This window comes from Aythya fuligula, chromosome 1 (genome assembly GCF_009819795.1).
Source record: "Aythya fuligula isolate bAytFul2 chromosome 1, bAytFul2.pri, whole genome shotgun sequence".
In the NCBI taxonomy this organism is placed as follows: Eukaryota; Metazoa; Chordata; class Aves; order Anseriformes; family Anatidae; genus Aythya; species Aythya fuligula.
The window spans coordinates 71,126,489-71,152,912 of NC_045559.1; the positions used below are offsets into that span (position 1 = coordinate 71,126,489).

At 42.4% G+C, this 26,424-nt stretch overlaps 1 protein-coding gene across 2 annotated transcripts in view; it reads right to left on the minus strand.

The window, feature by feature from the left end:
- Positions 1–26,424, minus strand: part of ETV6 (ETS variant transcription factor 6) — a 140,141-nt gene that overhangs the window by 21,209 nt on the left and 92,508 nt on the right. For both annotated transcript variants that reach the window (XM_032203526.1, XM_032203535.1), the window contains 3 exons: positions 15,306–15,470; positions 11,395–11,529; positions 6,114–6,656 (listed from right to left, as the gene is read on the minus strand). In XM_032203526.1, the coding sequence (XP_032059417.1) occupies positions 6,114–6,656; positions 11,395–11,529; positions 15,306–15,470 (843 nt within the window). The remainder of the gene's footprint in view (positions 1–6,113; positions 6,657–11,394; positions 11,530–15,305; positions 15,471–26,424) is intronic.

Below are 26,424 nucleotides of genomic sequence, written 5' to 3' on the forward strand. Positions count from 1 at the left end.
GGAATTAAATTTAACCTACAATTCTGAGTGTGGGACTAGTCAGACGGTGTTTACTGATTCATTTTTTCTGCTATACAGTATAGTTCTCTCTTCCCTCCTGTTTCTGATCAGTGCTGGAACTCTTGAAAACACCTTTCACCTTTCTGTGCCCTTCCTTTCTTCATATTTACCTTCTCTGTTTGGACAGTAAATTCTTTGGGGCAGGGACATCAGCACAATAGAGCCCATAGATACTACTGTACTGCAAAGGGAACAGGAAGCTGCATCCCTTATGTGAGGGCTAATAGTATTAGATTCTGCAAAACTTTTAATTCTTACTTTATGCTTAGTTTTTGTTTCTTACCACCATTACTGTACAGGCATAACTGCTCTTTGTCTCCTTTCCCACCCTCCTTCCCTACTACCCAACATAAGCCATTGTATAGCAACCATGCTTCTATAGCTGTTTTGTACAGGAAGAAAAATAAATTGATGTGGTGTAACTGCATTTGTACAAAGGATTTTGCTGAGATACCAGTTAAAAAAAAGATCATCCTACAACTTGACATGGTTGTAAATCTCACACTGACAAATCTAGAGTAAATGCAGATGCTGGGACTCCAGTTCTAGTGGGTAAATTGAGGAGGAATCACCAAGTTGCAGTATTTTGAAGTGCAGTGACTTAGAATGTATAAACTCTAAGTGTTTAGTGTAGCTCAACCAGATGAATTTGTTTTTCTTATCCTTCTTCAAAAGAAGCTTTCCAGCTCAACTCCAAAGTAAAAAAAATAAGTATCAGTTGATTCACAGCTTTTTTAAGCATTATGTTTGTAAAAGATTCACTCAGTTAACTCCTCTTGTCTTTTCCCCTCCTACACAAGTTTTTAAGAAGTGATTAAGTTTTTCAAACAAAGGTAGAGGAGAATCCTTGATCCTATTCCTCCTCCAACCTTTCTCCACATGCAGCTCTGCAAAACTACTGTCTTTAAAGAGCTTTGGGGTGAAAGATGTCCCCATGCTCAGAGCCAGCACATAGCCTATGCCCATTGTAAGCACTGTTTTGTAGATTTCAGTAGAACGTGAGTCATTCATGGCTGATGTGCTCTCAACAGGCAGGGGACTGCATTTTCAGTTTTGGCAATCAAATTATTTATATTGAGAGGTCGCTTATACAAACCTGTGGGTTTCATGCTATGTCCCTATACTCTCTGGGCTTGTGGCACACCGAGGGACTGAGATGGACAGCAAGTCAGAAGCAGAGCTGGAGGGCGATCTCTTTCATGATTTTGGTGGGGTAAGAATCTTGCCTGTCTTCATTCTGACAGCAGTCAATAGTTTCACAGGCCAAACCAACACAGGAGTAGGCAATGTGCCTCCATACACTTTAAGCGTTACCTGGCTTTTCCTCACATTGCTAATGGGGAAGAAACAAATCTGGCAGCTCATAAAGCTAAATACAGCCTAGTTGCTAAGGTAACCCAGCTGATAAGAACTGCATACTAATAGACAACAGCAGGCACAAGACACTCACCTGCCTTTGGATTTTTTTTCCCTCCTGAGAGCGGAACAAAATCAAAAGTAATATGCAGGGTGGGGCTCTATAGCTATGCTTGTCCTTCCAAGCCGCTTGTACAAATTGGCTTAGGCATGCACAGGGAGAACCCAGAGCTTCATGGGTTTCATTGGGTTCCAACTCCAACAGGACATGGAGCTCTTGGGACGAATCCAGCCACACCTACCATTGCTCTCTGGAACCTTGCCTTTCCTACCTGCACAGTCATTCAGTTATTACCTGTACTGGATGAATGGCAGTGCCAGAGCAAAGGGGAAGCACAATGTGTGTTCCCAAATTTCCACTGCCAGTGGTTGCTTGGATTCATGAATGAGCTGTTCAGTCCCAGAGAGCTGGTACAGAAACATACTGGAAGCTGGAAATCTCAGAAACCGGCTTGGCAATGCATTTCCCCTCACAAAAAAAAAAATAAAAATAATAATAATAAAAAAATATAAAATAAAATTTAGAATTGTATCAGTGAGTTTTATGTGACTGAATCAAAAGTGAGGTAATTTGCAACATATCATTAAATTCTCATGTTCCTAAGCCAACCTCTATGTGATAAAAGTTAGGATTAAACCAACCCTATTGTAGCTGGATAATCCTTTAACTGCCTCTTGCAGGGACACCTGTGTTTTCCTTTAGGTAACTGACAGGTTTATGGTTAGATCGACTATGCCAAGCACCAATTTTCCTTTGTGCTTGTAAGCTAAAGTGGACCTTGCTATTAGAAAATGGACATTTTTGACACCTACACATAGTTTTGTGGTTAAAATCAGCCCTGGTTGGAGTCAACAACAGAGGTTCCAAGAAAAGCAATAGGTGCAGAACTTCAGCATGGCTGCAAGGACAGTTTCTGGTGCCTATAGTTCTACTACGGGTGCTGTGCATGCCTCAGTCATGCTGCGCTCAGAAAGCCTGCCAACGCAACAACCCTTGCCTATCCTTGTACCTTGGGGAAGTACCTTTTATGAGATATCAAAGACCTAAAATATTTGATAGCAAAACCCTCCCGGTTAGAGGTGTATAGGGAGTGGAATTTCCATTCTGCAGAAAAGCTAATTTCAAGCACCAATCTTGATCAAAACTGCAACTGAGTTTAAAAAAAAAAAAAAAAAAAGAAAGAGAGAGAGAGGGGTGTTTTTCCATGGGGTGGAATTCTTTGAGATGATTTTGGGGTAACCAAGATATACTGTGGTTTTTTTTAGTCACCAGATAGAGAGCCTGCTTGCTAGAGTTCAAGTTAGGTGCTGTCTACCAACACTGTTGTTGCTTTCAGTTAGAAGTTCCAGTGGGAAAATTGTCTGTTACACAGTTATGCTAAACTTCCCATCTTAGGTACTTGTACTATTTTTGAACGATGTCATAACTACATGACTATTGATGCCTGAGTGAGTTAGCTTAAATCTTAGCTAGTGAGTTTACAGGGGAAACAAGTCTGACTTTGGATTATCCCAATCAAATGTCCTCTAGTTCTGTCGAAGTTACAGAAAGGACTTGTGCATATTGTGTTAGTAAGACAGCTAAACATGGTTTTTAAAATCAACTCTAGCCACAAATTAATAATAAATGGGACCTTAGTGAGTAACAAAAAAAAAATACTTTATATCTCTTATTTGCTAGGAAGGTGTAAAATGGCCATCGAGCACAAGAAAATAAGGCCTTCAATTTTAAATTCTTTGCTGTAAAAGAGAAAGTACTTTACTGGTAAAATTAATATTTTCAGAAATTATATTACATAAAAAGGTAGGAAAGATTAACCAACCTGTTTGTAGAGGTCATTATTTTGTCTGACAGGAAGTCTGGAGCTTTACTGATTGACTTTCTCAGAGTATTCATGGATAGCACCAAGCAAAAACATTGCTTTCTTCCTCAGCACCAAATAATTGCATACTGCATTTAAAAACAGACTCTTATCTACAAGTAAACAGTTTTATGAGGCTGTGAGGTACCTTAAGTCCAGGAAGAATTCCTTCTATGTTTTAAAATATCTGATCTTGGAATAGAACATGTTTTGGAGCTCAGCTCAATGTTTTAGTCAGCAGCCCATGGGGCTTCCCTGGTAGCTCCTTCTCATCACTGTCTCCCATGACAATCACCTGCATGCAAATGGTTAAGCCAATAGAAAGTCCAGGCTCCCTTCTCACCCACGTAAGTAAGTAAGTACTTAGCTGTGCAACTGGACTATTGGTAAGTGTTTTCATTACTCTACCTATCAGTCTTCCTCATCCATAACATGGAAATAATGCCAGTAATTTCTAAAAAGCTCTTTTCATCAATACAACTGTATTGATGTATCTTCACAATGTAAGAGCCAAGTGTTGAAATGCTCATGGTTTCTCTTAAATCGAAGTGGCAAGTCATGGTTCGTCAAAAGCCTCCATATTATCTATAGCAGTGTCAGTAAAGATAAGGACACTTACTTGAAAAAAGATTTATGTTGACATACAAAAGAAATGTTCATACAATGAAATCATTTAATGTCAAGACCTCTAAATTGAAGGCTATGAGATGGCAGGAAGCAGGTAGAAAGATGTGTGCTTTCTTTCCAGGGGACCTAAGGGTGCTGCTATTGAATTGAACAGCACAGATAAAGTTGACTTCAGGTATGAAAAACGGGCTGTTACATTTTTGGTAGTAATTTACGTTTGGCAAGCTTTAAATAGGCTGTGAGCCTTTTATAGGATCCAGCTACAGTTCAGAATCCAAGAGAAGCCAACCAGAATAGCACTAGCTTGTGTCTTCACAGGAGCTGAGGCTTGTTGGTGTTTACAATTTAATTGGGCATGGAGTAGCAATGGAAGAATATAAATTTATCAGTAGAAATCTAAGGTGTTAGCAGGTGCCAGATAAGTAACCCCCCTACCTCTGGCCATAAAGTACTGACCTCATCAGAAATGAACGCTCAAGTAGGCCTCAGGTCTTTTGGTATGAAATACTTCACCAGCTATTTAAGACATGCTACTGGTTTGTCTGAGCAAAGCCACTAAACTGCACGTGAAAGCAGCTCAGGCTGTGTGTAACACTTTAAACTACTATACATATTTGCTAAGCAACCATGTTAGGCCCAAATATCCATGGTATTAGGCACTGTTGCCCTGCAAGCAACACAGCGTTGGAGTGGATGTGAGAGTACTAGTTACAGGGCTGGTGACATTGCAACCAGAGCACAATGTACACTGAAACCAAAGGTTCCCAATTATGCAAGAAAACTCTGGGGTTTAAATCTGAAAATTAAAAACAACAATAAAACAAACATATTTTTCCTTATATTCTTTCTAGTCTAGGCTTCATTGTTAGAGGATGTTTCCTTCTAAAAAAAAGAAACCAAACAAATAATCCTCCTGATCTTCCAATATTATTTCAAGGAAAGGAAATCTTCAGTAATGAAACCTGTAGGGTATCTTCTTTGCCATTAACATCAAGTATATTTCTTAACTTGCTGCTATTAGTATAGGTAATAAAAATCAAAAGGAGAGAGACAAATGTCAGCCAAGCAAGAATGACAAAAGATTAATTTCCATAACTTATCTCTCTCTTAGGTGAAAGGATCATGATCCTTTTTGTGCTTGTTGTGTGACTAGCTGGTGAGATATGTACCTTTTGATATAATGTGATAAGTCTTTAAAAAATAGAAAATTTACCTCATTGAAACTGAGGCAGCATTGCATCTGGAACAATTTTAAGGCATATAAGTACAGAAATGAACAAGGTATTTTAAGATGTACCTCTGTGGACACACGTAATACCCCACAGGAACTGGGTATCACTTCAGCTTGTTGCTGACATAAATGCATGGAACATTTTTGGGTGTGGTATGTATTTACATCTCTCAAAAGAAACTAGTTATTGGGGCATTCAGCATATTTCTGAAGTGCTTGGATTCCCCTTCCCTCTCTCCCTGTCTATTTACAGTTCCCTTTCAAGTACAAAAAAAAAAATATCTGTAACCTCAGCTTCCTGATTCAGCTGTTGTGATGTCAGTTATTTACGATAACAAAAGTGAGACAATGACTGTGGTTTGCGTGGGACAAAGGCAACCTTGTTTCTGTAAAAAGGGACAATCCTAACGTAAGAAGCACAGGAAAGCCTACAAGGTAGGACTCTGAGGTGAGCTTTCATTAGTCCCACCATCTCTACCATAGCAGGCTTGACACTGTATTGTCTCAAAGGCAACCGACAGAAGGTGTTTGCCTTTCTATAGGGCTCGACACTAGCGTGAATGCAACTCTTGGAAAACTCTTTGTAGGACAAGCCTTTGGAGATAGGTATCTTGGGAAATAAATGGATTGCTAGTGGGTAAAGAGGCATTAAGTGTCAGGACACAAGTGTTTCACTGTTACTAATCATGCATTCCATGGTCACAAGCATGTCACTGTATCTTTGCTTACCTGCCATGAAACTGGTTTAATCATACTTAACTGCCTAAACCACAGATGTGGTGAAACTTGAAGAATGCCAGTAATTTCTGAGGGAGGTCGCACCGTGGCAAAAGGAAATGAGAAGCTATTAACACACAGTATCTTAAGTTATGAATGAAGAGTGTCAACTTTGGTGTAGCCTAGAAAATGTCACTTACCCGCTATTCTTCCAATTGGCATTGCATGGTCCTCAGGAGGGGATACAGACACCATGATGTGGTTCATGTAAGCTAACTCTTCTCGGTGGGACAAGTTGATTGGCTTTACCTCCCTGTGCAGCCCATCCTCAGACAACCTTGGAGGTTTGAAATCGGAGTGCCTGGGGTTCAGTATCAAAGGATGCATGATAGGGCTGGGCATCAGCTGGATGACCCTGGTGTTCTCCTGGCGAGGGCTGGAAGGCTTCTGGAGCACCTCAGGAGGAGGCGGGCAGTGGTTGTTTTCTACTGGGGACACTGAGAGAGGATAGGGCTCCTGGTGGTTGTTCTCTTGCTGATGCCTTGACCCTGGCACCCTGTCAGCTGGGGAGAGGCGACGGATAGTGTTGTCCATAGGGGACTTCAGTGGCCACTGATCGGGGTCTGGTGATGGACGGTGGTTGTTGGTGATGGGTGATCTAGAACGATGCAACAGTTCAATGGTTGGGGTATTGTGGTGGACTGTTTCTGTGGATGGTCTTGAAGGTCTCTGGACAAAGCTATCTGTGGAGACAAACAAAAAAAAATAGAGTTTATATTGTGATCAAGCTGTAGGATCTAACTATTAAACTACTAGCTGGGTTTACTGGGTACTGCTATTAGCTGGAAAATGTTTTTTTTTTGTGTGACTTACAGATCCACTGAAAAATACCACGTAAATGTAGATAGTTGTTACTATACTGAACAAAATCAGTACCACAAAAACAATCTCCATCCACCACCACATATGAGTAGCTCCTGGGGAAATGTGTTAAGAGAAATCCCATTTTGAGTAGCTGACTGGAATACTTGTGAAGAAAGTAAGATCTGACTACTAACTGTATTTCTGTACAACTGCTTTGGAACTTTCATCCTGTCATTCACATCTCTGTGTGTGGTTCCTGTTACTGTACAATAAGCACTGCAAGGTAGAGGACAGAGATAAAAAAGGAAAAATGTCTCCTGAAAAATACTGAGTGATAAGCTTGGGATGCTAGAGACTTGGGTCAGGGCACAGAATCTTAGTGTGAAATATGGACTGGGTTATCCAAGAAAACTCACTGGTAGGCCGCTCTTCATGAAATGCTAGCTAAATTGTATCCCTGCCTTGATTTTAAAAGTGTTAATAGCTTCATATGGATATTTTCAACTTGCTGGAGTTAGCTTGTGCTGCCTTGTCCCACATAAGCTCTTATATTTCTTCAGCAGGATGACTTCCAGTGTCACTTTTGCATGGGCATACTTCCTTGGCTGTGATTCCTAACAGTTAGGGGGGGATAAATCATGTATCTGGATTACTGTCTTTAGACACTAATAATCCCCTCACAAAATGAAATGTTTGGCACGAACAGTGCACACTTTTAGCTTAGCTAAGGCCATCAATTTTGACTGGGGAAATTACTGACAGAGAGGAAAATACCACCAGGGAGCACTGACTAACAGGTTTTTATCTGAAAAACAAAGATCAAATTTCAATGCTGTTTGTTGAAAGCCTTGGATGATAACAGAAGGAAACTGCTGGGTACATGTCAACAATTGAAACAAGTAGCTGCCTATTTGTGGCTGCCTGTTTGTTCACTACATTTGCTCTAATCCTCTGTAAAAGAACGATTCTCTTGCTTTCTTGCCAAGGCAGTGATACTCGTTGAAGACCCTGTAGAGGTGTGCAGGAAATCCAGGGGCTCCTGCCGTCCAGGAACCCAGGCAGGCAGCAGGAGCAGGATCAACATGTACCTAGAGAAAGGTATGGACAGGAAAAGCTCTAGTCCTGAGAAAATGCGGTGCCAGGCATTGACACAGTACCAGCCTTCATATTAACTCTTTTACCCTTACTCAACAGACTGCTCATCTAAACAAGGACACTGAAGGCTCCAGGAAAACCTAAAATTTCGTGTGGATACTACATGGCTTCAGAACACTTATTTCATATGCTTGAGGTCCCAGACAAGAAAAATACATTTGTAGAGCTATTTAAGGTACTCACAATGAAATACCTGGAGGAAAAGAAACTCCAGAGACATGTATTGTTCTCGATTAAACACAAACAGCTTTAAATACAATGTGGCAAGCTAGTATGTTATAACCAAAATGATGTGAAGATCAAAGGAAAGGAATTAATCTACGACTGCACCTACCTCTTTGACAGTCATTTCTTAAAATCTTTGCCACAACTGAAAGAAAGCAGAAAGTATTCATACCCTTCCCCCCAAGTTGTGATCAGTGTCCTATCTTCTGCAGACTATCCACTCCTGTCACTGTACTTTTAAATACACGCTGCTCATTCCTGGCCTGTAAGTGTATACCAGAATACTGTACTGTTTGTCCTACTTATTTGAAGTGACGTGTCTGTGGGGAGCAGCTATCTTGAAAACAGAAAGGATTGTCTTGCTGTGCTTTCCACTGAGCTCTTTGCAAACATTAGTTGGCTCTGACAAACTCCAGACAGAAGCAGACCTCTCTCTCCAATTCCAAACCATGGTGATCCTGAGCCAGGATAGGACAAGAGAAAGTGTTTTACCACAAAACAACCCAAACTCAAACTCAGCTCCAAGCAGTTCCATTGCCACAAATGGCCCTGAACAGAATAAAATCCTCATCACATTAATTCCTTCACACATCTGATGACTGTGAGTTGAGCACATATGGTATATCATTTCCTGCAGGAATATATTAATTCCTCAGTCTGGCTCTTCATTCTGAGCAACCAACAGTCTTTTCTTGAAGGGAAATCTGTGAAAGGGAAATCGTTGCTCAGGAAAATTGCTGACCTATCTGATCCACACAGGGACGGGTGGGGCTGCACTCACTGTGGATGTGAGCAGTCACTTCAGTGGCAGTCCCAAAGACTGGCACTCTGTGCTTACCCATAAAAGAAGTGCAGGGAATGACAGTGTAAGCTGCCTGTATGGCATCCCATCAAATGACTCAGTGCTGCATCAGAATGACCACTGGCGATGCAGATAATTCACTCTCCATTGCTCATCCCTCTATAGGGCCAGAGACTGAAGCCTGGGGGCAGATTCCAAGCCAATGCCAATGCGCCTTGGAGATATTCTCAAAGGTCAACTGCTTTCAGTCAAGCTCACTTTGCTTGAGTTAGTAAAAAAACATTAGATGTAAATGTTGATCCAGACTCAGATGATTCTGGATTAATGACGGATTAAATGCTTTAAGCATTTAGAAGCAGAATCATGAATGTATTGTATAATTTATCAAGAAAGCCAGAAGAGGAAAATGAAAAAGGTCACTGCAATAAGGACAGACTCTAAAAAATCATCTCTGAAATTTAACCACTCATAATTGTGCCAAACAAACACCTGACAGTTTGTAAATTAGGCGGGGTTTAACTCTGCCTCTCACATTTATTTATTTTTTTAAACTAAGTTGCATTCCCTTGAGGGAAAACGGTAAACTTAATTGTGCTAGTTTCTCCCACGTGACTTTGTGGAACAGGAAGAAAGAGGAATGTCAAAGTACATAAATAAATTCACCTGCCTATACATTTTTGGCATAAAGATTTTCTGGTTGGTCAGAGGATGTGGCAGGCAAGCTGTGGTCTTTTTTGTTTGTTTTGAAGTTCCTCTTGTACCAAAACAAAAACTATTTTTTGTTATTGTATGGAAAGTTTTAAGTAACAATACGTATCTCTCAAAAAATACAGTGGTACTATTAGTAGTCACAAAGGAGAATATCATGAAGGAGAAATGAGAATGGTTTCTTAAGCATCCTGTACTCTGTCAGAAGTTGGACTAGAATTCAAAGGGCTTATGTTTTAAGTGACATGTGAAAGACCAACTCAACATCCCAGAAATCCTCTGGGTTTTCTAGTTTGAAACTCAACAATTTTGTTCAGCTGCTCTGTATCTTTAATGCATGGGTGTCTGAGAGAGCAGCTAGTATTTCTGTTTGAAATTTAAAGTGAAAACTATGGGTGAATGTCAAACTTCAGGAAAAAAATAGAGGTTTTTATAATGGCTGCTGCAAAATGCCTATCTTGAAACACTAGGCAATTTTCTCCTGCACAGCTTTGCCAATTCAATCTCATCCTAACCTGCAGCACCCCCTTCTAATCTGAAATATTTACACAGCTGTGTGGAAACGCTTTGGAGTGTCCTGATCCCACCTGCTGCTGTCCTGCTCTTGGCTTAGCCTCAAAGTTTTGCTGGTGCCCTTTGATTCTGGCTTGCTCAGGCTGGCTATGGGCTCCTTGTACAGGTCTGACAGTGCCTCTGAATCTTGTTTTGCAATCCCATGTTGAATTCTGAGACAATTTGTGTATCTTTTCTCCGCTGAGCAGAGAATAGGGAGATACCCTAGCCCAATTCTGGTTTTTAATCCTCCTTATTTAAAAAAAGGAAAAACACTAATTTTTCATATATTTAATTTTCTATTTTTTAAAAAAAAGAAATCTATTTGGTGCTTTCATTGAAAGGACCTCTTGAAAAGCTTAAGCTTTATATTTTTCTGGGTTTGGAGATAACCAGGAAGTTCTTTGGTGTGTTTATTTCCAGAAAAATAAAAACTAAAATTTCCACTAAAGGAAACATGCTTATATTTTGATCTCTGCTGATACTGAATAAAGGAAGCCCAAATCTGCAACGCCCCAATCACGTATCTATTCTTTCTTCACCTCCTATGACAGGCGTGGTATGTGTGGACACTACTAGAAGGCTAACTAATAAACTAAGCAAATACTTCTGATGGTAAAAATGAAAGAAAACCTGCAGGAAAAAAAAAAAAAATACCAAAAAACAAAAAACAACTTTTTTCAAAATGAATTGTTCAATCATTTCAAAAGCTGAACAACAGGATGGGCTCAGTGCCAGGAATAGCATGCCGACAGATTGTCACCTGAAGTAACTTTGAGTTAGACGTTCCTCTCTGAGGTTGCCTTTTCTCCTGCTCTGCGAACAATTGCATGTAGTTGCACCTACAGGATACTAAAAGTCCATGATGCACCTTTTCTACCCAACTTAGAATGAGGAGAAATGAATGGGGTCAATAAAACTTTCTGTCATGTTTCTTTAAACTACATTTGGCATAGCTTTTAAGCAGGCTTTGGATGCAGGACTGAATAATAGAAAATAAATGGAGAATAAATAGTAGACTCCCTAGACCAGGTGATTGTTAACAGCTATCAAGACAAAGGGAGGAGAGTAGCTCTATTTAAGTAACTTTGGAGCAAGAAAATGACATCATTCCTCACAGCCTTACTCAAGTGGCCTCTCTAATAATAGCTCCTGTAAGAATGAGACAGAGTTACCTTCATCATGGTTCTGGTGTAATAGGACCTCTGGCTGAGCATGGATTGAGTTCCCAGGGTGGAAAAAAGGTGGGAACAGCATACGAGCTTTCCTTTGCTTCAGGATATTCTGAAGGAGTTCATACAGAACATCGCCTGAAAGACAAACAGCAGGAAAAAGGAAATGAACACCTACATACTGCTGAGCAGACTCATTTAGCCATCTGATGTATGAATTCATGGCTCCTGGGTGCTATTTTCAGATGCAAACATGCCTGAAGTAAAATCCTGCAGTTGACTGTTTTGCAACATTCGTCCCTGAAAGGAAAAAAAGAAAAAGAAAAGCCACGTGTCACACCTCTGTGTATGACTGTGGAATAATGGGAGTGTGAGAAGAGTCTCTTATAATCTCAATACAGGGCCTTTTCAGGCTACATAATTGCCTGTCCAGGAGTTCCAAACCTTTACAAGCAGTGTCCCGCCTTCTCTCATCAAAGCCTCAGTTTTTTAACTAAGACACCTCAGGACACATAATTCTTAACTACAGAACCCATGATTATGCAGTGAGTCGCTGGGAGCAAATGCGGTGTTTTTCCCTAATTACTGACTGATTTAGGCTTCATGAGGCAAGGAGGAAGAAGATTTTGTAAAGCCTTTCCATGCAACACTGTTGCCTCAAGTGCTGAGGCAGTGTGCTACTGGCTATTCCAATCTAGGAGATCAGTTACTTTGGGGTGAACTCAGAGGCTTGAAAAGACAAGATTTAACAATCCTGAACTCCCTTGCTGTGGTGACAACTTCTGGAGATACTTGAGTGCTACAGCTGCTTTAGGAACTTCTGTACATCATTCTTGGCATCCCAGGATGGACTTCTGGAAAGCCCAAATGGGGTCCCAAAACTAGTTATTTCTTTATATTAGAATCTGTATAGGGCTCACTGTACCAGGCAATATTAGAAGAGGGATATGATGCATACGAAGGAGCTTAATGCAGAGGACTTGGTGCTCTGGATGGGCAAATACGGTCTGCTAGTTGCTATTGTATCACTCTTCCACAAAAGTGTCTGCAGTAAATTCTACTACACCAAGCTGACATGACTTGATCCAAATGCTTGTTTCTTTTAGGGGTGCAAGCAGACTGTTCCTTGCTTCTTCCTCCCATTCCCTGTCACCAGAATTGTTATATCCTTCCTCAGAGGAACACTTCATTGTAGTTATCTAGGAGACCAATGTGTTAACTGCGTCCTTTGTGTCTTCTTAAGTATTACATCTGGTACTGATGCCCTCCTTTCAGTAACATCTACATGAAATACCTAGGTACTTACACGTTTTGTGTAATGTAACTGGTTGCACATTTCAAAGTAAAAAGATACACAGCGTAGGAAGTCGCCCAGCTTTTAATTCTGCCTCCTCTCCTCTGTTTGTCATACCTCATAGTATAAAGGAATAGGTTACAGAAGAAGCATATTATCTGAAAAGGAACTCCGTGAAGTTTCAACTAGGAAACCTTGGATTTTCTAGGAGTTTTCTCAAGTGTGTGTGGGGTTAGTAATTTTTCCTATGAGACTGTAAACTGTGTGCCATTCAGTTGTTTTCTCTACAAACTGCCAATGTTCTAATTGTACAGAAGTTTGGTGTCTTAGCATGAAATAGTTAAAGCTATCCTGCTTTCCACAGTTCAGCTTCCTCTATTTTTAGCATCTTGGCTGCTTTTACTGTCTCAGCAGTGACTTTAGGGCATTTTAAAGAGGTGATTGTAATACCTGAATATCTAATTAAAAACAAAGCCTTGAGAACCCAGTTACCTTTTCCATGTTTAGTACATGAAAGTCTAAAAAGTGATTTTACCACATAATTTGCATCTTTGAATGCAATAGTGGCATAATCATAACTAGTGCTGTAACACTCCAAGCAATAAGGTAGCAAATTTGTACCTCTTTCAATTTGGCCTGTCAGATTAGTGAAGATGTTCATACAGCTGGCAGTCTTTTTCTACCTAATAAAACAGTTATATTTATGCACCACAAAGATGCAATTGTGACTAGCTACAAAGTGAGAAGTCTCTTACTCTCTCCCTCCTCTGCTCCTCTCCTTTCCCTCGCCAGCACTAAACAGGAGAACAGCTGTGGGGCTGTGAGCCCACTTTATTGCTAGGACCACTGGGGGGAGTGGATGCTGTTCTACTGGTTTAACCATGAGTGGAAAGGATACAGCTTTTATGTACCTACACTCCTGAAAAACTTAAAGCTCTATGGCATGCATTATTTCATTTTTTATTTTTTTTTCGAATTCATATGTAATATGTAGTTTGTTTCTGGGAAATGTTGAGGTAATCTTCCTTTACCTATAGTCACTCACATTTTTAGGGACTTACTGAGATATCCTCTGAAATGCTTATTATCAGTAGGGAATACCTAGAGAAAAAGAGCAGAGAAAAAGAGAGGGTGGAGGCCATTTAAACCCAAATTTAGGTAAACAAGATTTTAAACTTTTGCACTGAGTATATTTAAAAGCTAGAGGCTCTTTCTGGGAATGCTCTATCTCTAGCCTACAAACATTTTAATCCTACTCATTTCAAGTGCCATCACAGCACACAAAGGGAAGAGTCGAGGCATAACTTGTAGGCAGCAAGGCACTGGGATGATAAGAGGAGTAGCAAACAAGATACACACAAAGCTGTCCTTTACTGTCCTTACTCACTTTCAGTACTCCTTTTGTCTTAAGGCAGGGTTATTTTATAATGAAATGATTCAAAATGGTGTACCAATATTGAACAGAGGATGTTTCCAGGCATCAGTTTTCACTAATGTATTATAGTGGTGATAGACATGTATGTTTGGCATCTCCTTCCATATAAATTTAGTCTTCATTTAAAGCACATGCCTTGAAAACTTTGTATAGAATCAATGTAAGCTATAGTTTGGGAGGCAGATTCTGCAGGAGGATGGCTGCAGGGGTGTGTTTGAGGGAGTCACCAAGCAGCTTGACGCAGAATTAGTGCCACTGCTTGTTTATCAGCCAGAGCCAAGCAGCACCAGCTGTACTTCTGTGCTGAGTGAGCCTTATGAGGAAGCCTCATAACAGCAGTTCTGCAACCATTTGGTCCAAGTTCTTTGATAACCTACAGTGACTGAATTACAAACCTTTTTATTTAACAGGAGTACCTTGTATGGTCACAAGAAAAGCTCACAACTCTTTTTCAGTTAAACATCCCCGACAAAGGAGGGCAGAGGCTTGCTCTGACTGTAAAGCTGGAGCAGACAGACCACAAGGGATATAAATATGGGCCATCCACATACACATTTGTAAATCTTCTTTGTGAATAAATGAAGACATAATTCGAGCAATAAGCTGATTGATTCACACACCTGCCTGTGTTCTGCCTTGGGCCAGACTCCAGCATGTGAGAGAATATGGTGAAGTAAAGTAAAGCCCACAGGGGCTGTAAAATAGAGGAAAGGTCCCCCAAGGATAAGTTTTGCAGTCACTTTTAGCAGCACATCAGCCAAGCCAACTGTGAGGCAGAATGCTAATACCGGCTTCTTAAGAGGCTGGAGCACTTGATTAACTTACTGCTGTAGTTGGATCTATGAAAAGATAAGCCTTTATGGGAAAGAGCTGGAAGTCATGAAGTGCTGCCAGAGAAGCTTGCTTTCTGTGGAGTTCTGCAGGGAGTTTTAATGAGAAACAGGTTGCATTTTTTGGTTTTAGAGTTGCATTCAAATTTGCCTATAACTCAGGTGTATCTGGATTTCTTTCCCACATTGTTCCTTTTTGTCCTTGCCCCATTCAAGCAAGCAGCTCTGTCCCTTCTCTCCTCCCTGGCCCTGTCCACCCTAACAAATATGACTCTGTATCCTCCTCCATCCCTCTCCAGATGCTGTTGCAGCTTCTTCTCTCTTTTCAGTCATTGCTTCAGTAAGAAATCCTCACCTGAATGAGGAGACCTGTATCGAAAGTCCTCTTTGGTCAGGAGCAGCAGAGCCTTGCCATTCATCTCAAAAGTGTTGCTCTCAATTGGCCTCAAGGAAAACTCCTTCTCTGCCCATCTGAGCCACTGTGCCACATCATCCCTGCTCCAGTAAACGGGCTGCAAACCTGCGGCAGAAGAGACCGTGATTGTGTTACAAAATTGAGACAAGGCATGGGAATATAGGCAAATACCAGTGAAACCCCATTTCTCCTTCTCCCCCATTCCTAACATGCAAAGTCTCCTGAGCAAGGTGTGGGAGATGGATGCCATGGTAATGTAGGATTACACTAAGCACTGGACTGTGCATCACTTTATTAGCTTATGCATACACGGTTTATTTTGGACATTCAGAAAACGCAAAGTAAACTGGCTCGATCCCCAAAGCTTATAGGTATTACTGAATTCCAAGTGCCCACTGTGAGATGGAATTGTCCCCAACCTGCTCCTTCCGAGGTGTGGAGCAGGCAGGAGGCTAAGCTGTTGGCTCCATTCATCCTTGGTGTGTGTCCTCTCCTAGAAGAGAGGAGTGCCCTCTCTTCACGCCCCTCATAAAGCAACAGATCAAGCATAACAAAGAGCAATCAGATGCAGGAGACCTCTGGCTGTACTTCCCTGTAGATGGGTGTGGACTGTAAAGAAGGGCTGCTGCACATGAGCCTCTCTAACCACGTGTATTGGTAAGTGGGTATTGTTCAGAGAGGTGCCTTCAGACCAGCACACCCCTCCCACAGATGCAGTTAGGCCTCGTAGCTCCTATCCCACACTGGAGAGGAAAGTAAGTGCTGAGGCTCTGGCACCTTTAGTACTGCTTCATATTGTGCCTCCTGTACAGCAGTAATGTACTGCCAGTGCAGCTCTGACCATATGAAGGTGGTACAGCACTTTATTGCAAAGTAGCAGGTGTGTTGCATTGGGCATAGATTTTCCAGACCTCCAAGGAGAGGCCGGCACTCCATTTCCCCCAAACAGCCCATGCAGCACATACAGCCCGGAGTTTAGCCACTGGGGCCCAACCAAGTTACCATGAAAGTCAAAGATCTTTTGCCAGCCACCTTCATTGGGCTGAGGCAGAGAGGTATGGGAAGTGTGACAATTCAAGATTTGTTTTACAGTCAGATTAAAACCAGCTACTTCTCCTGGAGAGAAGACATCACGGTTAAGAGCTGTTTATACCTACATAGACAGATTATCTCAAATCCACTGGGAGATAAAAGCTTTCTTTCCTTTTCCCCCCTCGTGAGATGACTCATTGTTTAACTTGTTACAATGTGTTGCGTAGAAATGAAAGCTTCACACTGTGCATAGGAACATCAAATTTGCCATATCTGATCAGATCTCTGGTACACAGCCTCTGGCAGGGGCTAATACCTTATGCTTCAGAGGAAGACGAACCTCCCTTCCTCATATTGCACCTGGCTGATTGTATGCTGCACATGGGAAAAAATTTCCTTCCTGGCACACCACTCTATGAAATCTGATTACCCTCGTCTTACTGAGTCCTAAAAGAAATCTGGGAGATTTGTACTGTTTTACTGTTTTGTTTTGCCTTTTTTTTTTTTTTTTTTTTTTTTTTTAACTGCTTTAACAGATAGGCAACCCTGTTTTCTGTTTTAGCAAGAGTAAATTGCATTCTGCTGCTATGCCAGATTCCCAGACAGAGGCTTTGGAAAGTCCCAGCACCTCAGCTGCACACAGAACTGAATCTGAGCTGGAGCAGGCACTGAGATCGAGCCTGAAAAAGGGGCAGGGCTGATCTGAGGAAGGGATGTCTTCATGGCAGCTGCAAGAGTTTCCATCAGCTTCCAACTACCCCTGTAGCACAGTGCCACACAGACATAAGAAGTAGCATTTACTTATTTACGAAAGACTTAAATTCTTTCCCCTCATATTGAATTGGGATCTGATAGCTGAGGTCAGAGTTTTCTGTAGGATCGTTCCTTTCAAAGGGAGTACAGTCAGAGACATACAAACTGTCATCTAAAACGTCAAACTTATTCCTGCAGAAAACACACTGCAGATCCCAGTCTACTGCTGGGCAGGATGTACACTGACTGTAGCTCGGTAAAACAGAAAGAAGTTAAATGCAATGCAGCCAGACCACAACTTGTGAAAGGTATAAAAAACATATGAGAAGAGTTTGAAATGCATGGCTTCTGCCTCTATCTTCCCCCTTTGCCATGCCATGCAAGCAGTAAGTTGCCCAAAGGAATGCTGTAATGTGGAAATCTAGCTGGAGTTTTGATGCACACTTCACAAGATGAGGCAAGAAACAAAACATTGCTGGGAAAATCAGGCTGCAATGAACAGAGCTGTATGATAACTTCACATGATCTGCATGCTCCCTTACTGATAACAACATGATACATAAATCACTCCCTGTACAAACATCAATCCTGACTTCCTATGTGCTGGTTGACAGTATATTTTTATATTCGTTCAATTAATTTCAAAGTACCATGTCTAACAGAGTTTCGATTGATCAGTGCCAGACACCAAACAGCCCGAGCCAGGTGTGCAGTGCTGGCAACTCAGAAAGAAGACACAATGCTTCACAGTGCCCTTCAGGTCTCTGCTGGGTTTCAGCAGCATCTCTGTAGCTTGTGAGAGCGGGAGACAGAGTCTTCATGAAAAAAAAAAAAATAAGGCCAAAAAGCATTATGTCCTAGGACCGCCTGACTTCTGGTTACTGAAAATGGGCATGCAGCCGTTCTAATTCAGTTTGGCTAGTGCTAAAGTGAGGGGGTGGAGGAGCTAGATCTCTCCACCCATGGGGTGATACCATAATTCAATGCTTGCATTGTGTTTTGAAGATATGAAGTGCTATAAAATATGTTATCTGCTTTTCCCTGGACGGATTGCCACTTCTCTCATTTCCTTCTCTCCCTGCCATGTCACCTTCCCAGGAAGTTGGTTTCTCCACAAACCCCTCTGTAGTTGCCTGTCCCCAGCGCATGCCCATTTGCTTTGCGAGGCTGAATCAGCTCAGTCACAGGAGGCTTTCCTCAGGGTGCACACCAGTGCTGCCGAAAGTGCTTCAGAAACTGTCGTTCATAAATAATTCTTTCATGTGCAGTACTGCATTTGCTAAACTTGTATGCCACCTTCTCTGCCCTTTCTTACAAAGAAGCTGTTGGTATTGTGAAAACAAGGGCATGAGAGGGTTGGCTTTGCAGCTGAACGGATTTTACAGCACAGCATAAATGGCTACCAGTAGGTCCTGAAAATGCTTTTCTATACTCTCCATGAAAGAAAACTAATCCTGCTTATACTATTTTTTCTTTTTTGGACGCTGTTTTTTATTTTCCCCTCTCCATCTTCTCTTTTATTGTCATACCCACGGTGGAAGAAAATGGGCTCTTTTATCTCTCCAGTTTTCTTCTCTGTGAAAGCTAACAGCATTGTCTTGAACTAACAAAGATATTTACCAAGCAGAATAAAGTGAGCAAAGAGAGTGCTGTGCTTCAAAATGAGGTTGCAGTTTTGCCTGGTGGACTGACTGTGCAAATCAGCGGGAAGGCTTTGCTGCTTTCAGTAGGTGCTGATCAGGCACAGTGGATTCTGCCTCTCTGCCAGCCTGCCCCTCGGTAGCCAGTGTGGCTACGGACTGCAGAGGGCGAATTTTGCCTTGGGAGTCAAACCTGGCACTGTTCCCATCTCTGCCACTGCTCTACTAGTTCAGATCTGGCAAGCGTTCCCAACTTCAGTCTCCATCTCTGTGTAAAAATAAACACTAACGAAAAGTTCTTGAACTCACCAACTGAAAGCAGATTAAAAAGAGCCACGTACACTGTCAAAATCTGTCTCTGAGAGATCCCAGCACAGTTTCTAGTTTGTTTTCTATCAGCTTCCACACACTATCTCCTGTATAGTAAACTACAGTAATTTACAAATGCACTTATGATCTGATAGCTTCATATGCATTAAACAGGGAGCTAAATTCCTGCTCCCCTTTCTAATGCTGCAGGTTGGAGCACTTAGTAGTATACTGGTGTCTTAGTAAATGATCTACTTCTGTTGCTTGTTCCTCACCTGAAGTCCTGCTTCTAACACCTGTTACACCAGTCAGCTTATAAATGCCAAGAGTGATCAATTCTCACACTCCAGGGGCACGGGCTGATAACCATCTGGACTGCAGAAGAAATCTCTGTTCCTTTACATTCTTGGAGAGCAAAAACAAGTACAAAGAAGAGGGGCTGATGGGTTAATTTACACCTTCTTCTTCGAGTGGGCAGTAAAATCGTTTACATATGTTCAAGCATTTATGCACGCACAAACACACACACACCAGAATGTACTGGTGTGTTGAAGAGGAGTTTAAGTTGATGGTCTCTAAAGGCTTCACTCCTGTTTTTACAGTGAGCTCCTCAGGAAACTTAAGCACGGTCAGGTTTTGAGGCTGGAATGCAGTGCTCTGACCACCTGGACCAGCCTTTGGCACACAAAACTGCAGTGTCAGCCAGCAATATTTGCAACAGGCCACAGACTCCTGGTGGGGTTACAACTTTGTTTTTTAGAAAGATGTGGCCAACCTTGAACCCTTGCGATGCACTCATGTTTAGCAACTCCTTTCATTTGGAAAAGAAGCTATGTATTTTATGGTATGAGTTGCTACGTACAACACACGTAGCAGATACATCTGAAACGTGAAGTGCAATGTAATGTAGGCTTGTTTTCCACCTTGACTCATCTGGAACAATCGAAGATGCCAAATCCAGTGCAAGGTCTCATGTACAGTATAACTGAGAGCTGCTGTTACGTTTTAGTTTCAAAATGAGGACACGGCCACACTACAGCCTGCATGACGGAAACAGCACTCGCAGTGAGTTTCGTGTATCTTTTTGTTCCACTTCAGCCCTCCAGCCTCTACACCTGGCGGCCTGGCAGGCAGGATGAGGAGGCGAGAAGGGGGTAAAGACAGACCTCTCCTTTATCCCTGCTTTCTGGAGGGCAGATAGAATTGTTCTCACTCCCACACCCAAAGCCACTTAGCACAGTCGGGCAAACAGCAAAGCAGCCAGCACATGCAAATCTGCAGCTGATCTCTGAACACCCAGGGACAGATGCATCCTCACGCTGGCAGCATCAGGCAGCCTGGCTCCAACTATAGGACAGTGCTTGAACCTTTACTGGGAAAACAACTCTGGAAAAGCTCAGAAGATTTGAATGTCTGCTACCAACTAGCTCTTTTGGAACTGAAGCTCTCTTTGTTGTTATTAATTGAATAAATTCTTCCATGATACCCATAAAGCATAACATGTTGTTCGGCATACACTGGTGCATGTGAAACAAGACAGAGGCATGAGTATGTGTTTTTCTCTTTATTTCTGTACAAAGGCAACATGGTCTGGAAGAAAGGCGTATGATTAGATTCAGATCCTTCTCCAGGCTCTGTGAACGAGACTTTTAAAGGTCCTATCCTTCTGCCTTATTTCTTTGTTTGGAAAGCTACAGTGCCAAAATGCACAGAGGTGTCATGCCAGTTAACATCTGAAGCGCACTGAAAGTGCAAAGTGCTGCACAGCAGCTTTGAGTGAGTCCTGCTCAATATTCCTGCAGTGCTGTCGTTGCTGCTGCCTGGTTCCCCTAGTGCTCAGAGGCACTGATGCTTGATGTAAGCCAGGGGCCCTGCTCTGAACCTGGCAGCACAAACTGTGAGATGCTGCTCCCCGAGTTGGGCTGCAGCAGTGAGTTCAGCAGCTGAGAGCTGATTACGTTGGAGGAAGTTCCAAGTTAAATCACGAGCTGGGCGCTGAGGTCCTCCTGAGAGTGCAATTTTATGCTGCATTTTTTGATCTTCTACTGCAAGTGCTTTCCCTTTGCTACCAGTGCTGCCAGGCTCCCATCCAGAATGCGTTCAGCAGCCCTTTAGGCCTACCTGGACTATGGATGGTAAGGACAGGAAGATGAAGGACTCTGCTTCCCGGGGAATTCTTTTTAATTCCTCAGAGCTGCGGAGCAGGTGACAGACATCTGGGGCATGCTTAGCTATCCCCATGCAGGTGAGAGCCTAAATAAGTGTCCTTGAGCTGGCACACATGTGGATGATGCAGCAGAGACTCAGTAGCCAGTTGCTGCTGCTGGCCCATGGAGATTGCTTCATCCTACAGTAAAAGGCTGGCTGTAGTTTGGAGGCCCACAGATAAGCAAAGATAGAAAAACAGGGAAAGGTTAATCCTGGCTAATCCTCAGGGAGAATTATTTGGGAGGCAAGTACAAACTGGTACAAGGGAGATGGATGGCAGCAGAAGAAAATGTGCCTTTACAGACCTTGTTCAGGAAAAAAGTGATTGGATAGGGAACAGAGGACTTGTGTGACAGGCAAGAACAGAGACCCTGGTGGGGCTTGCGTGTCCTTTAAAAAGGTATAAAACTGCCTGTAATCAGAATGACAAGACTTAGGGAAGCTTCCCACAATGCTGGGAACAGAGGGTGAAGCAACTTTTTTCAATAGTAATCTGAAATAAAAGGAATAGGCTCATGTCTCCTGCTGTCCTGTTGAACAGGGTATTGGAGATGGAACACAAGTAGACGCAATGCTTTGTGCTGAGTGCCTGCTTTGGGGCCTCCGTGTAGGCAGACATGCTACAGAAACAAGCCTTGTGAAGCACTGGGACAGATTTCTTCCATGATGATTCTGCTAGCATTGTGCCCCATGACCCAGCCTTTCTTTTCCCACTGTCTGTACAGAGACTTGTAAAGTTGACACACCCTAATCCCTTAGGGCTCCAGGGTCATAAAATAAATAAAATTGCTTTTCTAATGCAGCCTTTGGAAAGCCTGTAAGAAACATATTGATTGGAAAATGCTTGATTAGAATGATCAAGTGCTGAGCTCTCATACAGGGAAATAAATCTTTTCAATTCCCCACACCCAGTGCCAAGGCTCAGCTTCCTGGAAGCAACTATGGCCCTTTCTGGAACTGAAGTGAAAATCCCATGTTCCATCACCTCTCTGACCTGCTGACATTACACACAGTTTGCATTTGCTGATCAAATGCACAAGCAGGACTTGAAATTAGCTTGCTGGGTTGAGATAGCTTGCTGATTAATGACAGCAGATGAAGTCACCGGTACAAAAACCCCACCAAGTCTGAAGCCAGCTTAAGTGCAAAAGGGGAGAGGAAAGGCCACACTCTGCAGGATGTAACATGAAGAACATATTCTCACTCTATAGCCAAACCTTTTCTTCACAGATACAGGTTGGTAAATTAAGTAACTCTCCTATGCAAAATTACTCAGCTATGTCTAAGACCCTCTGCCCCCATAACAGCCAGAAAAGTCCCTGAACAATGCAGACCAATTCCTGAAGTCCTCACAGTTGTAGCTGATGTCAGAATAAAGCTTCAAGTGCAGCCACAGTCATTTAACGTGGCCAGTTGTGCTGCACTTCTTGTAACTGAAGTCAGTATTTGAGCCACAGTGGCTGTCCCACTCCTTTCTGTTTCCACCTGCATCATCTGGAGTTTGCTTGCAGAAAAAGCAGACCTTAGGACTTAGTCCTCTTTCCTCTGTGAGCTGCCCCTATATGGGATCAGCCACGGAAAATGTTACAATGCAGGAGCAGCCTACCTGCTGCACACAGGCAGTTTGCAGCCTGGACGGAGAATTCATGCAGGATGCCCTCCTCTTTCCTGAGGCAGATCAGTCTAGATAAATGGTACTGATATGCATGCTGAAGAGGCCACTGTTCTAAATTCTGGAAGGGAAAAGCTACCAGCCAAAGAACCAAGCATCCAAAGGGGTGATGAAAAGACCAGACTGTTTTCTAGGCACTGGTTCTATGAGCCATGTCCAAGAGTTTTCAAGAACTGTGCAGAACGGCTCCAGCTTCCTTTCATGCTGTTTGCAAAAACCTTCTTAGAAGCCCAGCAAGAGTGCTCCTTCCAGGGGAGGATGAAGGCAGGCTTTTTGCATCTGGGCACCACATTCAGGGAAGACCAGAGCGTGACAGTGAGTCAGTGAGCTGCTGACAGCGCAATGCTGTTCGGCTGACTGCACCCACTACCGCAGTTACCACACGCAGCAAAGAACTTGCCTGGGTCCAAGATGACCCCTCTCTTTGCTCTTCTCATGACCACAGCCGGAGAGGGCAGGTGACCATGGGATTCCTACCACAGCAGCTCGTGCAACAGAAACAGCTGGCAGGGGGATTGGGAACGGGGAAATGTTGGCTTGGATCTGATCCCAGTCATAGTCCTAATCCACTCCTGACTCCTTCTCAACCAGTTCTTGGCTGTTTTCCACAGAGCAGACATTGCTTTCCTACTGCTCCCTTCCAAAAGGGGCTGAAAGAAATGTCTTCTGTTGCTTTTTTTCCTTGTATGTGCAAAAACTATATCCCAAACAAAACTAGCTGAGCCCTGACAATGACATGGGTTAGCTAGCTCAAAAGACCATGCTGCAAGAAGCAAGTGGCTTTGCAAGCAAAAATCAAGGAGATTATAAAAAAATATATATCATTTATTTCTCAGAAAACCTTTACTGTCTCAAAACAATTCATCTTAATCTAGGTCAAAATTCAGACCTAAGCACTCTTCTCAATTTTTCTATACTGAATACAGTCACTGCTGCATCCATGAATTACTACTATTAGTACTACTTGCACCTTTACACTACATAGTGCCTTACAACTGCAGACAAATTAGATTGTTATAGCTTTTATAGATGGGAGGTACAAATTAATTGGACACCTGCCCATACACCAAATCTGTTATAGTAGGAATTGAATCTAGGAACTGTATTTTGCTCCTCTTTACAACTGGACAACTACAAAGCACCTTTACACCATTAGTTAACACCCACATTTCCTTCCTAATTCTTGTGGAGCTTACTCAGGGTGTCTGGGCAACAGTAATTTTAATTTCAAATAACACCATCCCCTCCCTCCCCCACCCCCCCAAAAAAAAGTATTATAATGGATTGATAATTTTTATTTATTTATTATTTTTTTAACACAATATAGCCTTGATCCCTGGCTGGGGTGTTAAATATTTGTAAGCAATTAGAAATAAATAGATCTTGCTAGTCTTGACCTACATATGGTTTTACTTAAGTCTTTTGCCTGCTGCCCAATTGCTGTGCAGTGGAGAGGGGTGCTAAGGCTATGACCATGCTTGGTAGTATTACTGGTGATGGAACTGAAAGCCCTGATTTTGGGTATCCCATCAGCACTCCACAAAAATATGAAAAACGGATGAAATAGTTGCTAGTTACCATCAATGCAACTGCTAAAATTAAGGTGGTTCTTTCAGCAATTTATCAGTTTAACCTAATATCAGCTAGACCACCTTGATCTTCCAAATGGCTGCAAACCTACAGGTGATTCTACCATTTCAGAAGAGAGGTCAGGAAGTCCTTTTTGCACAGATGAATCAAGTGGAAAGTTTTGAAATCTCAGTTTCACATGCCAGCAAAACACCACCACCAACACAGCAAGACATTGTAATCCTCCTGTATTAAGAAGCTGCTTTCTTCTCACAAGGAGATTTTGTTCTCAAAGGCTCATATCCTGATGAAGCTGGGTCCCTTTCCCTTGAGGAATTTTGGCTGGGACTTTGTTCCTAACTCAGCTGTGATTGTAAGAGCTGGGGAGGGGGGAATGTACACAAAGAGTATTTTTTCCAGGCTGTTTCCAGGGAACGTGAGGCCAGCTCCGCTACAGAACAGTCTATGCTGTGACAGCAAGATGACACACGTTGGCTTCCTCAGCACTGGGGCTCCAAGCCTTGTGAGGTGCAGCTGCATTTGTGCTGCTACTGGGAACGCAGAGTTTGGCAGTGCAGCCAGACCCATGGCTTGCTTTGCCTGTAACCACTGAGCAAACCAGTGTAGAGCAAATTTTACCACCAGCATGTGGTCAGAGCATGTCATATATTTACTTCAAACAATTTCACTTTTGGACCTCTGTCTCTGTCCATACAGGCATTCTCCTTCAGACTCCTAATCCAGGAGGGCTATAAAAGCCTGCTTCGATCCACCAGCATATTAGTTCTTCTGTGCTTTATGGAAAGACTTGCCTTCAGGTGACATTAAATATTAAAGAACCGGGGGAAATGGTGCAAATTACAGCTCTAGAGACTGCACGCTATATGTACTCAGGTTTGAACTGTATCTTGGGGGTTGCAGGTGAAAGCCTGCTCTTAGTGTGCTGCAGACATTTTCTGCTCCCAAGATGCTGCAAACCAGAGCTCTGATATGGTTAAAAACATCCAGATTTAGCTTCACTTCTTGATGGTTCCTTAATGAACCAAATCTGTGCAGCTCTTGCGAACTGTCAGTCATTTCTCCAAGATGACACTGCTGTCCTAGAGAAAGGTCAGGTGCTTAAAACAACAACTGTAGATGCTGGGAGTCCTCTTCCATGCCCAGGGGATGCAAAGGCCACAAAGATGGACTCCAAACTGCACTACAACACATTTCCCATACAGAAGAAGTGCACTGCATTTGCATGGGGCCCTTTATCTCTACCCTTCCAGTATAACCTGTGCACAGAAAGGCTTCTTGTATTAAGGTACTTGTGCTTGAAATACATTGATAATGAGAACAAATTAAGTGTGTGCTCTTTGATTATCAGATGATAAATTATCATGATTATCTTTGCTGCAGCTTGAGAATTGCTTCCTCTTCAGGGTTTAACTCCTGCTTTCTCTGAAGTTAGCACACTCAGTAACTTCTCATATTAGGACCCCTAAAATCTGTCTCCCCCCATATTTCTGTGGAAGTCTAATGAAGTTCAAACAGATCTTCCATTTGGGGCAACTTGGAACACACTCTCCAAGCAATCAGAAATCAACAAATGTTATTAATTGGGATGGAAGGCAAGACCTCAGTTCATCAGCTTGTCAGATTAGAAGCAGGCTGCTGTGCTGTCTGTCTGGAAGGCATGTGCACACTGCAGTCAGAGGCATGTTATCCCTGGGACACCCTCTGAACTAGCTCTCCAAGGTCCCAATCACAACAAGGGCTTGAGCATCCACTACATGTTCAGCACACTCTCCCTGACACCATGGTAGCTAGTTCACACTGAGGTCTGTGGTACTATGGCTTTGGCAAGTTCTTGGACACATCTAGGCGTGAAAGA